We start from the raw sequence: 17,746 nt of genomic DNA, 5'->3' as shown, positions 1-17,746 counted from the left end.
GGTCATTGTATTTTATCTAAAATGCATAATTGTGATTCAATCTTAACTTTTATGATAAATGATTATTTAGCTTACCAGCTAGTATATATAATTAATAACCTTTCTTAATCAAATGCTATCATTTGTTGGAAGAAATGTCTATCTCAAAGGAGAAATATGCCCCCGTCCAAAAAAAAAAAAATTCCCTTGTTTTTTTCCATATTATGCAAATAATAGTTTCTTAGAAGTGTTTAGTTTGACTTCAAAAAGTGGAAACCATAAGTCAGACCATAATTAAAAGGAGATTGCTAGAGAATTTGAGTGTGCATTTCTCATTCCAAGAAATCATTTTTACTTACTCTACATTCTTTGTCCAGTCTGGAGGATTACTCAAGGTCATAAATACACAGTTGGTCAAGATAGTGCACATGATAAGCATGCTGAATAAAGTAGATTATAGTTAAGGAATAAATGCTAGTACAATATTGTGCAATTTACAAATAATCCAATACAAAAAAACCAAGTTACCTGTAAAATTAATTTTACTTATTTGTTTTAAAACAATGAAACTCTGAGGTCTGTCGTATATTCTTTGTATTCTTGGTTCGTTGTTTTTTTTATTTTGCATCATTCCCTCACAAAACTGAACTCAATAGAAAGAGATCTCTGTTTGAAGCCAATGGGAATTTTCTAGTGTAAGTCTAAAAGTTATACTTCAGATACCCTTTAAAATTTCCACTGATGGACAAAAGGTTAATGAATGGAATATAATAAGCCTGAGAATGTATAGCTCTGTGTATTCAGGGATTACATTGATTGATTCTACTGCAATTAGGAACTCTAGTAGCCCGACAGTGATGGAACTTGTTCCTTTAGCATTTACCACGTAAGAATAAAGGGAGAGACGAATTTTGCTAATGAGCTAGTTTTATTTTCTAACTTTTAATTTTCAATTGTGAGTACAGGACCTTATCAGGATATTTAATTATCTTTCTGTATCTTGTCCATACCATACCTAAACACACACTGTTTTTAAACCTTTCTAAGAATTAGCTGCAATGATTTCTCTTAGAATTTCAACCCAGCCTTCACTCTAAGAAAACTTTTGATTACATTTTTTGAAGTAAATCTTTATGTTTTAAAATGTAAATACTTTCCAATATCAAACCATAGACTGGGAGAATTCAAAAGCACTTCAAAAGACTATCAGTCCTCTTTCCCTGTCTCTAGGTTAACCCTGTCCCTTTGGTCTCTCTTTTAGTTTGTATATTAACTTGTTTTGAATCTGTTTGTATAAGATGCTTATTTTGGATCACTGCCTCTGAAGATCACCTTTCTAGTTAATTATCACTTCTTGAGAGTTTTCTTGAAATCCATACCTATTATGTCATTTTACATATAGTTTTTGACTATCATTGTAAGTAGTTTTAAGTTCAATAATTTTTAAATAGATATTATCATTCAGATGCATAGTAGTTTAATATTTACTGAAGGAAGAAAAGAAGGAAGGAAGGAAAGTCCAGGTGATGAAGATACAGAACCAATTAAGGCACAAAAATTTGAACATTTGGAATATAGATAATAATACTAAGCACAGTAGGCTATGCTTCTTTAATGGTGGTTATATATGGTCTAATTGAGGTTAATAAAAGTTTGAAGGAGATTTGCTGTTGTTCCGGCTACACGGTGTGTTTCATTTACTATCATAGTTTTCTTTTTACTACTAGAATCATAATTGTCATTCTACAATAATCTTGTTATAAAGAGCAGAAAATCAGTGAGTACAATAGATTAAATAACAAGGTTACCAATTAGTCTGAAAGAATTATATATATATTATAAAAAGAATGACATTCTTTATAAAATCAGCTACTAGAAACAACATTTAGACAATTCACATAAAAAGGATATGAATGTACCAAAATCTTAATAGCAATTTTCCTAATAGGGTTTAGTGGAGTTAAAATATACAAGGCAGAGGTGGCACTGAATCGGAAAATTGCCTTCCCTTTATTCAATACTATAAAAGTCTGAAAAAGAACACATGAGAAAAAATTACTAGATTAGACATGTGGCTTACATGAAGAACTTACACACATAAAAACTTTTTACCTGATTTGTTTGAACTTGTTTAAGCCAGTTTGTGTAAGTATAAACATATTAGATAACACTTTTTCTCCCCTAAATTAACATATAACTACAAATAAAGATACCATGTACTATTATCTAATCTGTCTCTCAGGTATCAACTTCCCAATACAAACTGATGATCCTACACAAAATTTGTATCAAGTTGTAAATTAACTTTGTGGACTCTAATTCTATTTAAGGCTTACCATCTGTCCCCAGTTTTGGTAACTTTTCAGATTATTCTGTACATACTGGTATTAAAATAATCTTTTATAAATATTTTAATTATATCAAATCTTTTAACTCCAAAGTTTATGAAGCTATTTTCCCTGTGGTAGTTGTCCTACTTTAAAATGTTCAAACAGGTTGAAGAAACTGGTTTTGCTGGTTCTACAGATCTGCTGTAATACTGAGAAGGACCAGCCGCATTAAGAATAAGGCTGAAATACATCATCTCAAAGGGCATTCTGTCACTAAATTCCTATGACCTGAAATCTATAATCATCAATTTAGCATTTAAGCGGGGCTTTCCTGGTGGCTCAGATGGTAAAGAATCTGCCTGTAATGCGGGTCCAATCCCTGGATTGGGAAGACCCCCTGGAGAAGGGAATGGCTACCCACTTCAGTATTCTTGGGACTTCCCTGGTGGCTCAGATGGTGATTACCTACTAGGTCTCTCTGGAATCATCTTTTATTTCTTTTCCCACCAAAGCACCTTTGTTCCAGCCAATTCCGTTCACTTGTCAATCCCACTTACTATCAGCTTCTCACTCTGATTCTCAGGATGAGCGTCATAGAATCCTAGAGGAAGGAGGCACCTGAGAGGTCACGTAATGCAAGGTTCCATCTACAGCGACCCACTCTTATATCAAATGTTCTTAGTTCTGTCCACACGTTAGAATCTCCTGGGGTGATCTTAAAATTGCTGTTTTACAGGATCCACCCGAGAACAACAGAATTAATTTCTGGAGGATGGGCATAGACAATGGTATGTTAAACATTTTCCCCTAGTGATTCTATATGCAGCCACGGGTTGAAAATCCCTTCTCTCCAGGAATGTCCTCAGCTGTCAAAATCATCTCCACCATTATGTCTTTCCAGATAAATCACACTGCCTTTTGATCACTCCCCAATTGTTTCCCTTTTCCAGTAAGTCTTAGTATATTAATATACACGCATTGGCACGCTGCTTGTAATTATAGTCAAGCAGCAATTATTTGTACAGTTCATTCCACTGAGGACTAGCTTAGAAGTTTTATAAATCATTGAGCATAAAGATCCCATTAGCTACTTTTTTTTTTCCATTTTGTTTTTACACAGCATTTAATAGCCTGGATTGCAAATAAACTCTTGTTTCAATTCACTGTGAGTTTACCTTTAAGATGCTATTTACTTTAAAGATATCTATTCTATATAACCATTTAGTTATGAATATGTTTTCACTATTCTCAAGTTTTACACGATCAATTTGAATGCCATTAAAATGCATTGTGATGTTGCTTATATGATTAACCAAGGGCTGTATCCTAGACATTCATTTTCACTGACAACATGCTCTGTTTGAATAGAATATTGTGAGTATAATATTTACATTTAATGAATAGAAAATATTTATATATAAGTGTAAAGCTCAGAGAAAGCGACTTCTCTGCACGTTGCCTTTTTGTATTCATGACCATAGACCTAACCAACTATTTTCTATGAACTGTAATCTATAGATTTGAAAAATGCTTTGATAAGGGAAAATAAGCTATTCTTTACTAGCACTGAGATTATTCACAAGGGAGAATGGGCACTGGGATGCCTGCTCTTCAAATACAGATGCATTAAAATATTTTTTGAATTCATAGGATTAAATCATTTAATATTATATTCAAGCAATCTGGGTCTGTTTAGACATTCAATGACAGCAGTAACATGAAAAGTTTACCACAGTTTAAGGTGCATTTACTCATTTTTTTTTTAAACAATATTCCTGAAAAAAGCCAACTGTAACATTGAGAGGATTTTATTTTGAAAAATCTCCAAGGTCAGAGTGAACAGAAATGAACTGTTTCTTTAAAAATGGAAGCCTCACCTCTTCCCACAAGATTAGCTTTTGCAGTACCAAGGGGATTAAAAATGACATGCCAAGGGCATCTTCAGTGAATTTACTGACTCTGGAATAAAGCAGACCTTAAGAACACAATCCCAGTTCATTTCTAGAGAACAACCCCTCACAGAAAGAAAACCTTGAGTTCTGAGAAGTCCTGTATGGTGAACAAATGACAAGAAAGTCATTTGAAATTTAGGGCTCTTTTGTTGAGAGATACATCGAAACTGAAAATTATTTGAGAGAATGACTGATAAATAGAGGAGAGATCAATAGTGTCAATTCCAAAATCTGTTCTCCAAGAAGTGATAAGTAATGATGTGACTTAAGAAAATAGTACTATATATTGCTACTAAGATGATGAATGTTCTATCTGGAAGTATGTTAAACTGGTTATTATCTACTCTGGAATGGTGCTTGCTTCTTTTTTCCAGGTAAATGCACATTTTACAGGTTCACAAAAGTTTTTACTACTTAACGCAAGAATACATTCTCTGAGTAGAACCATATCCATCAGAGAATTGAAAATTATATAATTTTTAAAAACATTTTCTTTCATTATATGATAAACATAGTATATAGTTTTGCTTAGTGATTAAGAGCTCTGGAGCCTGACTGCCTAGGTTCACATCCTAATTCATCACTTAAGGAGTGTAACTTTGGACAGGCTACATAACCTCTCTGTGCTTCGCTTTCCCATCTATACAATGAGGTAAATATAGTACATGCCTTGTTTTTCGTTGAATATGACATAAGTTATACGAGTTAGAGCACTCAAACAATACCTGACAAAGTATGAACATAGCAAATTTTCGCTATTATTATAATCACTGTCACTAGTTTCAAGCTTCATCTGATCAATTTGAATGCCACTAAAATGCACTGTGATTTTGCTTATATGATTCAATTAGGTATGTAAAATTGTAACATTAATTAATGGAATCAAAGTTTCATAATGCTTTATAATTTTAAAACGCCTTTCACCTGCAATTATTCCATATAATTAACAAGCTCTATACCATATTTTAAATTCCAGAACTTCTCCATTAGCTTCCTACATAGCTCCTTCTGTCCCAAGAGCTATTTTCTTCAACAGCCCCTCAGTCTTCATCCTTATAGACTTATCATAAAGGAAAGCAGGGCAAACAACAGTATACACTCTAGATGTCTCTCAAGATGACACATGGCCTATTATGAATAAATATGGGTTCTACTCTTGTTGTGAGACAGGGAGGCAATAAAAACTGACTTTGTTAGCACATAGAGAGCAATTCTGTTTCCTAGCGGCAGACTCACATTAACCAAGCTTGAAAGCCTGATATAAAATTAAATGTCAATCTATTTATATACAACCAGATAGATCACTGTCACACGGGCTGGAATAATTGTTTTAGCATAGAAAGCACATTCTTTCCTTTAGCAGATCTATGGGAAGACGAATTATAATAAGATAATCTTTGTTGAGCGTGAAGTCCAAATAAGCTGACTTAATTAGTTAATATGGGTGTTTGATGATGTCTCGACTCGGTGGCACAGTGTAGGCTCTCCCCAGTGAAACGACTTTCTGAGAGGAAAGTACTTTCAAGACTACTACTAACTGAAAATCTGTCTCCCTGAGAAAATGTTAATATTTTTCTTCATTATTCTCTTTTACTCCTCCTTAATTTTACCAATTCCCTATCTTAAGGACACTTCCTTTCTTTAAGTAGCAAATACTTTTAATCATGTCAAAGTATAAGTCATACTGCCATCTCTTGAAGGTCTCTTTGCAAATATATAGTTTGAATCAATAATTTCCAGAGGAGAATTTTCTTCCAGTTTCTTGGGGAATATCTCACTTTCATCAACATGTGTAATAATATAGTAACTAAATTTCAAATTTTTCTTTACCAATTCTATAGTAAAGTACTGGAATAAATTACTTTTAGAACTGTATGAATATATATTATATGCCACCTTTCATGCAGCTAGTTTAAAAGGAAACAGAAAGAATTTGTATTTTAACATTATCCTCTGTATGTACATAGTTTCAGAAGCACTCCTTCAGAGCAATACGGCTAGTTCCAGGTCTGAATGTTTGTCAGTTTCTTTAACCATCATTGATCTTATATGTTGTATGCTGCTTAAATAATACAGTTTCTTTAGCCATTCCTTTTAAAAGGGCTGGCTTTGACTAATAAAAGTGCTCAATTTTTCCTTTAATCTGTAAGCCAATAACTCTTGGTGATATTAATGTTTCTTTAGTTTCTACATGGGCCAGTTTTTATGTCTGTGAATGTGAAATATAAATCATGGTTGTAAGCTGCCAAAATACCTAATTAGAGAGCACACAATCTATCATGAATTTTTTGCACTTCCTATAAAATACTGTACAGTTGGTTTAACATCAAAAACTAGCTAATTCTGACAGAATTATGCGCTTATTATAGTATTAGAAAGACACAGTCATAATCATTGATTTAAATCATATATAGATGGGAAAACTTGAGTTTCTGTTTCTGTTTTTTGTCTTCTGTTTTGACACGGTTTTTTTCTCAGAGTGATGTTTTAACAACATGTAGGTGTTCTGGAATCTAGCCTGTCACAGATTACGTTTAAGAGAAACTCCCAGTCAGGTTATTGGACCCAAAAAAGTGTATCTTTGGGTGAACATTTTTTTCTATCTTCCTATAGGAGGATGCTAAATAAAAGATTATTTATTACCCTCTAGAATACAAATCTATCATGAAGAAACCTCAAGTCAAAGAACTAAAAAATAAGGATATGTACCCTGTGACTCTTCTTTCATATAGCTACTATTCTGTTTGTTACTATGTGTTTAAATATGTCACCAATAACAGATGTTTTGTTTTGTTGGTGTCAATTTTAATTTTTTCAATATCAGTGACTGTGAAACTGTAGAAATGGTTCATCTCTATATCACTTCACTTTGGCCAGATCTTGACTTCCTTTCTTATGTTTCTGCTGATTATAGATTATATTGCACTCAAAAATAAGTGAAAATAAGTATTATAAAATCTTAAACAATAGAAAACTTATGGTGCAGTGTATCCATGAGCCCCAGAAAAGTATATTAAAGTTCCAAGTTAAAGACTTATGGGAAGGATAAAATCAACACTCACTTTCTTATTGATATAGTAGGGGTCCAAGTCCTCCAGCGGCTCTGACACCATCCCTGGAGGGATGTCTCCGTAAATGAATGGAAGATTCTTTCCAGCCTCCAAGTCACTGTTTGGCTTTGGTTCGTTCTCATCATCATTGTCTTGTTCTCTCTTGGGTTTCTTGGCTTTCTCTTCTGCAGCACGTTTTTCGATAGCAGCAAGAGATTCTCTAGTAAAAAGGCGGAAGCTTTCAGGTCCTGGGGGTACCAACAGTGCCTGTGCCATCTTTTCATCCTGCACATTTAATTACGTTTAGCTTCTTGCATAAGAATAGCCTGCAATTAAAAAAAAAATACACGAGGGTTAGGAAAGCAAGAGAATGAGAGAGATTAAGAAAATCAACCAAGATATTATTTAATATTTCTTATATTAATTATTTTAATATAAAGTCTAAGTAGTGCTTTTCATGCTGCACTACAAATTTTAACTTAGAAATATCCAATCTAATTTTCAATAAGACAACTTTATATGTCTATCAAATGTCTGTTCTGATACCTTTACACCAAAGCATAGTAAACATTTGGTAAAGATTAGCGCCAAGAATGCTTGTCGATAAAATTACTTCAGTTCAGTCGCTCAGTCGTGTCCGACTCTTTGCGACCCCATGAATCGCAGCACGCCAGGCCTCCCCGTCCATCACCATCTCCCAGAGCTCACTCAGACTCACGTCCATCGAGTCCGTGATGCCATCCAGACATCTCATCCTCGGTCGTCCCCTTCTCCTCTTGCCCACAATCCCTCCCAGCATCAGAGTCTTTTCCAATGAGTCAACCCTTCGCATGAAGTGGCCAAAGTACTGGAGTTTCAGCTTTAGCATCATTCCTTCCAAAGAAATCCCAGGGTTGATCTCCTCCAGAATGGGCTGGTTGGATCTCCTTGCAGGGACCCATTATTTCTCTCCCTCCTCCTTTTATCATATCTTACTAACACTCCAAAGAAAAATATCCTGGGGACAATACAGTGGTATACCGCCAACTCATAAAATCTCAGGGTAGGAAAAGAATTTTGTGTAACCCAACCACTGTTCTAATTACCAGTGTCATTGAACACTGGTTCTAAGGCAAGGCATGACTGTCAGCATCGACAGAGAAGTCAGAGCTGTTTCCTTTTAGCTTTTTACTTAGGTTCCTCCTGAGGTATCTTCTGAAGCAATGCAGAATGTAGTTCCTTTCCTGTCTGCTGCTCTTTAAGTGTTCCATGACAGTTTTCATCTTCCTGAATCTTTCATTAGGTGTAGGGTAGTAAAGGAATGGACTATGGAGCCAAATTCCTTCTGTTCTAAACCCTAGCTGCCACTGTTGAGCGGCATGACTTTAAAAATGTAACCCCTCAGGGCTTCAGTCTTCATTTATAAAATGGGGATAATATGAGAACTGAACCCCCCAGGTTAGTAAGGAATTAATAAATTAATTTGCATTAAATATTTGGACTAGTTTCCAGAATAGGAAGAACTGTGTTAGTGTCAGTGATCATAATCTAATTATCTTTAGTTCCTTCCTTCAACCATTTCCTCTGTTGCGGTTTCAAGCATCTTTGCAATTCAAGCCACTGTTCCGTCAATAAGGTCCTAACTTGCTGGAACTACAGCTGACTGTGGAGCTTCAGGAATGGACTGGGGAGTGCAGAGTACAGGGGCACATTCACACACGCCTACCCCATGGCTGGAAGAGGAATGCAGGAGACAAGACAGATGTGAGGTGGACCTGCTCAATTTCCCAGGGGAGGGAAGAAATTCTATCTGCTGGAAATGTGACAGAACTGTCAGAAATACAGGAAATCAGCTACATAAATTTTGAAACATGAGTTAGCAGTTATTTTATTTTGCATTGTGCCAAGAATCTCATTTTTTAAATCCATATAGAAAATAGAAACAATAACAATGAAAGGCAATGAGTACATCAGTCATCTTGTACAATGATCTACAACCATGGCATCAGAATAATCATGGAAGTCATCTGTGACATTTCTCTATCCCCAGACACCTACCGTCCTCTGCCCCCACACTTACTCTAGTCACCATAGTAGTTTATCCCTAAATGGCATTCTAATTCTTGGCAGTTCATTGCATGGAGATAGTGAGTTTCCAGAGAAGGAGAAATTCTACATCTTATAGTGACATAAGAAAAATGATGCAGCATACTGTATGTTTTTTGAGTGTATATCTGAATTACTGGTTCCCAGGTCTGTCTCAGTGACAAAAAATATTTTAATACCTATGTCTTTCCATTGAATTCATATTCATAATATGATACCATCATTATATTTCCTGCTATTATGAAGGTATATTCCAGATAAGGTATAAATTATCAGACTTGTCAAAAAATTGTGCCATATCCCGTACTAGTTCTGAAAAAAGAACTTCTGATTTGTGATGGGACAAGGCTCTTTCTTATGCTCCATCAAGTGGTATATGGATCAGAAGGTTTGGAACAGTTATTCTGTTTTACTTAAAAGTCAATCAGCTCTCTATTTTGTGCCTTCTAAATTCATGGTAGATGCACAAAGTAGAATTAATGGTTTCACCCATCTTATGTTAAATTCAATGGCGACATAGTCATTTCAACTCTAGGCAGCTGTGGAATAATCACAGCGTTGGTACTTTTCAGTGGGGAAGGAGTTTGCCTTTAACTGAATGCCTTCAATAACCAGGGATGTGTAATCCACCTGTCTCTTATCACCTGTCATGAATTGAATGGATAAGGGTTCTTCCCAAGTGCTAAATGAAAATGACAAAGCATGAGAAAAATATCTTTAAAATTTTCTGTGGAACTTGGCTGCTCTCTTAAGGGACAAGAAAGGTTGCTTTTGTAGTTAAGCATTTACTTGAACTGATTTTGGTTTCTTTATTGACAGTGGAATGAAAACCTTGCAGCAGTTGGTTTCAAAGTCTGTGAGTACTGAGTTTGTGGCATTGAGTTTGTCACTTAATCTTCCTCAACCTCTTTAAAGCACCTGCCTGCCAATGCAGGAGACATAAGGGACATGGGTTTGATCCCTGTGTCAGGAAGATCCCCTGGAGTAGGAAAATGGTAACCCACTCCAGTATTCTTGCCTGGAGAATTTCATGGACAGAGGAGCCTGGTGGGGCCCCCAGTCCATGGGGTTGTAAAGAGCTGGTCACAACTGAGCACACACAAGCAAGCAACCTCATTGACATAGAAATAGCTTATCATATATGTGGCAACACTTTTCCATTAAGAAATAACTGCTTTTACTCATTTAATTAGAGTCTCCTGGCTCCTAAGTTTTAAAATGAAATTATTTTAAACATATCTAATGTAGAAAATCTTCCAGTAATCTTCATAAATGACTTTGATTTCTCAGATGACACAAAATCATGAACATTTATTTAAAAATAAATAATTCTTTAGCTTTGTTCACTTATCAGGGGCCAGAATAAAGATCTCGAGTCTTGATCAAAAGGAAGTAAAGATATCTCTTTGAAATTACCATGCTGGTGTCTCTAAATCCTGAGAAGACAGTCCAGTTCTAGACTCAGCTTTTTGTCTTCAAGGAGACCTAAGGTTTGCTCAGTATTTGGGTAGGCTGAGACATTAAAGATTATAGTGAACAGAGTTTCTTGGGGCTTCATCTATAGTGTTGCTGTTAAGAAACCTCTCATAGTTCTTTAGTAGTTCTATTTTAATTTTTTTCTATTCTTTCTTGTTCTTTGCGAGCTTATTATACTGAGCTCTTACATAATTTTATATTCCTGTTAGGAAAGACTTTAAAAAATTAATTCCTGCTGATGCCTTGGTGTGGAATATCTATTATTAATGAATATATGTGCATTATAATTTATTAAAACACATCAAATTTAACATACCAAATTTCTCCAGAACTGTCCTTGCAAGGACAAAAAAAGGAGAAAAGATCTGAGGAGATGATCTCTTTGTTTGAAAATTCAAGTGTCTATGTTTGTTAATGTGTATCAATAAAACAAATGCATCCTTCTGTTAATCAAGAAAGACCGTGGTTCAAAATATTTATTACAGGGATGGGTGACAGAATTTTAAACCTGGAAGGAAACTTAGGGTCATTTATTTAGGAAATATTTATTGAGGGACCACTCTGTATCAACACTGTGCTTGAACTAGGTACCTATAGTCTCTGCCCTTAAGGAACTGACTGTCTATTAGGAGAGACAGATTTTTATACTAATAATTATAATATAATCTTATATAACTGGTTATTGTCTGAGCTGCATTAAAGGGAGGAATTTACTCTACCCAGGGAAGGGCATGGTTAAGATAAGATTTCCTAAGGAAGTGATATTAGGGTAAGTTTTGTAGACTGGTTGGAATTTGACCAATTAGTTGTAGTGGTGCTGGTAGATGGGGGAAGGTTGGGAAGAAGCCATATCAGTAGACACCTATTAGGTAGGCAGGGGGGAAGCATGTATATGGACCCAGAAATAACAGAGCATGGATTGTTTGGGAAGAACTATAAGAAGTTCATTATGGGTGGAAGTCAACCTGCCTAAAAGGGAGTGGAGAAATGAAGGAATGGAATTTAGGCAGGATGTAGATCACCAAAGGCCTCAGTCAGCATGCTAAGGAAAGCTGTAGGTGGGACATGCATGATCACTTTAAGATTGGAAAGATGGTGGCAGTATGAAGGATGGACAGGTAGGGAACGATCCTAGAGCCATGGTTTTTAAACATTTTGGTTTCAGGATCCCTTAATGCTCTTAAAATTATAGATGACTTCAAAGAGCTTTTGTTTAAGAGGAGACTTATCTATCCATATTCACTAAAAATTAGAATAGAAAATTTAAAAACATGTCTTGATTAACTCGTTTACATATAAAACAGATTTTTAATGAAAACAACTTAATATACCAATCATGTTTCAAAATGAAAAGAATTAAGTGAGAAGGATGAACTTGTTTTACATTTGGGCAAATCTCTTTACTGTCTGACTTAATGAAATATAGCTAGATTCTCATATCTGCTTAATAATTCAATCTGTTGAGAGATGTTGTTTTGATTAAAGTAACAGAAGAAAACCCCCTCACAAATATGTAGTTGGAAAATAGGGAGTATTTCAATTTCTTTATGAAGCAATTGTGAATATTTTTCTTTGATAAACATTAAAACTCTACAAATGGTAGTTTCTTAAATTAGTTTCAGTGTGGAATCTGAAACTATCAGTGAACTTTTGATTGATCTTGCCCTTTGGATGGATTTTGTACCATCATGCATAGATCATTTGGAAAATATCAGTACATTGCTAGGCAGATTTTCCTAATTTTGACAAATTTTATTATGTAACATTCAAAAATAGCATTTGTTAATATCACCATTGATCTCTAGAGAAGATCATATGTATTGGGAGACTGTCAAGCTCCCAGTTCAGTTCAGTTCAGTCTCTCAGTCGTGTTTGACTCTTTGCAACCCCATGAACTGCAGCACGCCAGGCCTCCCTGCCCATCACCAACTCCCAGAGTTTACTCAAACTCATGTCCATTGAGTCGGTCATGCCATCCACCCATCTCATCCTCTGTCATCCCCTTCTCATTCCCAGCATCAGGGTCTTTTCAAATAAGTCAGTTCTCCCAGCTTCAGGTAAAAGTTTTCCAGAATTCCAATTTCTCCTTGAAAGCTCCAATTTTAACATCGACAACAAATGCTATCATTTGCTTTCCCTGAAATGACAGGTTTTCCCTTTATTCATTTTTGAGAATATATCTGCCAAATACCCAAGTCTGAATAACCATAGTTTGTCAGCTCTTTTTTCAAGTGGAAATGGTGTTCCATGAAAAAGTAATGTGCATTTGGCTCCTGACTGACACAGTCACACAGCTCTTTTCCTTGAGACAGCTGTAGTGCTTAGCCCACAGCAGAAATGTTTTCTGTATTCTTTCCCTATCATCATACAGAATATTAAAAATATGTGTTCCTTAGGGTCAAGATTTAATAAAACTAATAATTTTTACTGCTTCATCAAAGATGTTCTTATGTGAACTGGCATTTTTTATTTCTTACCAAAAATGGTGGTGAAGAAAACAAGAACTCCTCCTACAGTCTGGTGCCACTGCCTTGATTCCTGCTCAAGCGTTAGCAGTTTTGCTTCCACAACTCTAGCACCATAGATGCAAATGTCAGAGCAGTGAACAAAGGCAAATGACAATTTGGTATTTTTTAAGAAAATAGTTTAGACCTCACAGACACTCTGAAGCAGACTCAGGAACACCCACGTGACTGAAAACCACCCTTTGAGAACAGCCTCCCTAAAAGGAAGCAGATGGACACCAGTGGTTTAAAGCAAAGGGCAAGAGAAGTTTATTGTCACTTTACTACTACTGAAAGAGATGGGAATACCAGACCACCTGACCTGCCTCTTGAGAAACCTGTATGCAGGTCAGGAAGCAACAGTTAGAACTGGACATGGAACAACAGACTGGTTCCAAATAGGAAAACGAGTACGTCAAGGCTGTATACTGTCACCCTGCTTATTTAACTTATATGCAGAGCACATCATGAAAAATGCTGGGCTGGAAGAAGCACAAGCTGGAATCAAGATTGCCAGGAGAAATATCAATAACCTCAGATATGCAGATGACACCACCCTTATGGCAGAAAGTGAAGAGGAACTAAAAAACCTCTTGATGAAAGTGAAAATGGAGAGTGAAAAAGTTGGCTTAAAGCTCAACATTCAGAAAACGAAGATCATGGCATCTGGTCCCATCGCTTCATGGGAAATAGATGGGGAAACAGTGGAAACAGTGTCAGACTTCATTTTTGGGGGCTCCAAAATCACTGCAGATTGTGACTGCACCCATGAAATTAAAAGACACTTACTCCTTAGAAGGAAAGTTATGACCAACCTAGATAGCATATTCAAAAGCAGAGACATTACTTTGCCAACAAAGGTCTGTCTAATCAAGGCTATGGTTTTTCCAGTGGTCATGTATGGATGTGAGAGTTGGACTGTGAAGAAAGCTGAGCGCCCAAGAATTGATGCTTTTGAACTGTGGTGTTGGAGAAGACTCTTGAGAGTCCTTTGGGCTGCAAGGAGATCCAACCTGTCCATCCTAAAGGAGACCAGTCCTGGGTGTTCATGAGAAGGACTGATGCTGAGGCTGAAACTCCAGTACTTTGGCCACCTCATGCAAAGAGTTGACTCATTGGAAAAGACCCTGATGCTGGGAGGGTTTGGAAACAGGAGGAGAAGAGGACGACAGAGGATGAGATGGCTGGATGGCATCACCGACTTGATGCACATGAGTTTGGCTGAACTCCGGGAGTCGGTGATGGACAGGGAGGCCTGGTGTACTGTGATTCATAGGGTCGCAAGGAGTCAGACGTGACTGAACTACTGAACTGAACTGAACTGAACTTACTACTTAAGGGTGTGGACTTGGCGGTCAGGACTGCATTCAAGCCCTGGCTCCACTATGTTCCAGCAATGTGATAAAAAAATTTTTTTTTATTCTTCATACTCTCCAGGTTCCCTATGAAGATAATGATAGCAATGACAGTGCATAGTTCATAGAGTTAATGTTAACCATTAAATGAGAAAATGCACTGAAAGCTGAACAGGTGCCTGGAAGATAGAAGGTCTTCAATAAGTTAGACAGAAAACAAACCATGGCTGGAGGTTTGTATTGAAGGCACAATTAGAAAGAAAAAACCAATGAGATTTTGTGATGATTTGATATGAAGGGTGAAGAAGAGTTACGAGGTTAAGTTCATCTCCAGATTTCTGGTTTAAGCCTCAAGTTTAACCCAACCAAGAAGTAGAGGTTTGTAGGAATAAATTCTGCTTGAGTTTTATTTAGTTTGAGATGCCTGTGAGACAACTGGGTGTATACGTATCTGAGACTCAAGAAAGCTGCCTGGGCTGGGTAAGTGTTGGTTAAGGAGTTACCAGTTAAAGCTGAAGAATACACAGTACATTATTCAGGAAAAAATTGGAAATATGAAGAGGCAGGACTCTTGTGATTACCATTTTTTAAGGAGAGGGAACACAGAGGATATTAGACAGTGAAATTAGAACAGTTATACAGATGCCCAAAGAGGAATTTCTAAGAAGCTAATTAAAAGGCGTGCAGTGGATTTGACAAAAAGTCCAGCTCCCTGACTTTAAAATAAATGAGGAACAGGAACAGAGAAGTAATCTTCATTGAAGTGTCTGTCTATTGACAAACACAGACTGTTGCCCTAAGGCGACACATTTTCCATACATTCTGTTCTTGACTGATTTTTCCTATTATTGTTGACATTTTTTATCTTGAATCTTACTATTGTGTGATTTGATATTAAAGATCTAAGCTGTGTATACGTACAGAAAAATAGATTGTTGTAACCCAGTTCAGTTTTCCAGGTTCACATATCTGTGTGCTGTGATACTAACATAAGCTGCTGAAAACATGTAAAACCAACAAATACAATGAATACAAAATTAATAATTGTTAATGAATCAGAATCATGATTCTGATTAATGAATGAGAAAAATGGCACAGTAAATATTTGGGATATGCCGTAGCACTACCGCAGCAGAAACAGAAGTATTTTTTCCATTAGTCATTGAGCCCGTGAAGTCTCATCTTGCCTAATTTTCCAGAACAGAAGACAGTTTGGTGAATTGTATTGGTCTATAGCCTGTTAGTATCAATAGTCTCTCTCTGTCTCTCTCTGTAGGGATTTTTATAATTATGTTACAGACAAAATCAATTAGTTCTGGTCTATTCCCATGGAAACTGAATTATGTCAGAGGCTATAAATTTGCCATCTTCAAGGAAGGAGAGTTGCTTTGTGTCATACAACTTGAGAGATTAGGGAAGGAAAAAACAACATCCGAATATATTTTCATGTACTTGAAGACAAGAGAGAGAGCTGTCAGGGAAAGACTGGTTTCATTACTGAGAATAGGATGCTGTCTGTGTTTTCTTGGTATCAACAAAAGAAATAAGAAGGGTATAATTTGAAAGATAGAATGGACCAATTAACTATTTTCCTACTAAAGAAAGTTATTATTTTTTCCAAAGGAATTTTCATTTAGGGCTTATAAGTGGCATGTGTGACCAAAAGCATATTTTATCAAAGGCATACACATAGCATTCAACACATTATAATAAAAACCATTGGGCACTCGCCAAGGCTGAATAAAATATTATTGTCTGTGTTTTAAAAGTTTTGAAATTATTGTTTTGTTGGTGTGCCTACCTAACCAAGTGACTGGGGATTAAATAATAATAATAGATAAACCTCAACTGAATGATCACTATGTCTCAGATACTGTCATGTAATTTACGTATACTAACTTATTTAATTGTCATTTTAACCCTATGAGGGTATTACTGTTTTCCCCATCTTACAGTTTGGAAAAGCTAGGTATAGGTAGGTTGGAGAATTTGTCCAAGTTACAAAGGTAATAAGGAGTCAGGATTTGAATACAGATAGTTTAGGGTAAAGCCTGAGTCCCAAGCCTGCAAAATGAGAAGAATTTTAGTTCCTGTCTTCAGAAATGGAATTACGATGAGTCAGCTACGTTATTAGGAGGTTATTATGTATAGAGTTTGTTATGTATGTATTATGTTAGGAATGGGGTGCTACCATCTAAGAAGCACAGCAATAGAGTCCTCACCTTTGCCTTAAAATACAAAACAAACAGGAATGAATGAATAAACATAAAATGCACATCTAATAGATACCTGTTCACATGTATGTTAAACATTTTGGTTCTATTTAAAGGTAAATTTAAAGTCTGAGCTTGCTACTTCATCTTGGTAACATATCTCTTGTTCTTAGTGTAATGTCAAGCAATTCAGTATTGATTAACGGTCTGGAAAAACCTATTGAGAAAGTGACTCTGTAGTGTGGCTATCACCATACTATGGCCAAATGCAAGTTAAATCTAGACTTTCTCTACTATTGTTCCTTTCCTGTCAAATAAACACATGATTGTCCATACATAAATATTATTATTGATTTATTAACTGTTTAATAAAAGAACTATTTTGGACTTTTTCTACCTGGACTTAATGTCAGGCATCTGAAAAAGATAGCTGAATGTGAAAGCAGAAGTTCTTCTCTGGCTTCAGCACAGTTTTTGTCTTGGAAATAATTATTATCTTTTAGGAGATGATGTGGCCTGTGACTTTATCATTATCAGATAGATATACACTCAGAGAGACAACTGCTAACTAATAATGACAATTAAGCCAACACTGTAATAAACAAATCAGCATCATTGGTTTTATCAGCTCCTCAGTTTGTCTACTGTGTGTCTTCCCAACAGCCATTCCACTTCAATACCTCCTTCAAACCCCTTGCCTGTCATTGGTTAGGGATTAGGCATTTGGTCCAGTTCTGGCCAATACAAGGTGAGGGCAAGTCTGCCAACCTGGCATCTGTAAGAGATTACTTCACTCAAAAAA

The 17,746-nt window shown here is 36.0% G+C and overlaps 1 protein-coding gene across 2 annotated transcripts in view; it reads right to left on the bottom strand.

The window, feature by feature from the left end:
• The window catches only part of LOC101103874 (sodium channel protein type 3 subunit alpha), a 116,575-nt gene that overhangs the window by 77,903 nt on the left and 20,926 nt on the right, over positions 1 to 17,746 (bottom strand). Inside the window, exons 3-5 of one of the 2 annotated variants that reach the window (XM_042243788.2) lie at positions 7,324 to 7,637; positions 1,891 to 2,009; positions 339 to 428 (exon numbers count right to left, since the gene is read on the bottom strand). In XM_042243788.2, the coding sequence (XP_042099722.1) occupies positions 339 to 428; positions 1,891 to 2,009; positions 7,324 to 7,587 (473 nt within the window). In that variant the 5' untranslated portion in view covers positions 7,588 to 7,637. Of the gene's footprint in view, positions 1 to 338; positions 2,010 to 7,323; positions 7,638 to 17,746 lie in introns of those variants that run through there. The other variant, XM_060411123.1, reaches the window with a different exon arrangement.

This window comes from Ovis aries, chromosome 2 (genome assembly GCF_016772045.2).
Source record: "Ovis aries strain OAR_USU_Benz2616 breed Rambouillet chromosome 2, ARS-UI_Ramb_v3.0, whole genome shotgun sequence".
Lineage (NCBI taxonomy): Eukaryota > Metazoa > Chordata > Mammalia > Artiodactyla > Bovidae > Ovis > Ovis aries.
This window is presented reverse-complemented; position numbering and strand designations above follow the sequence as displayed.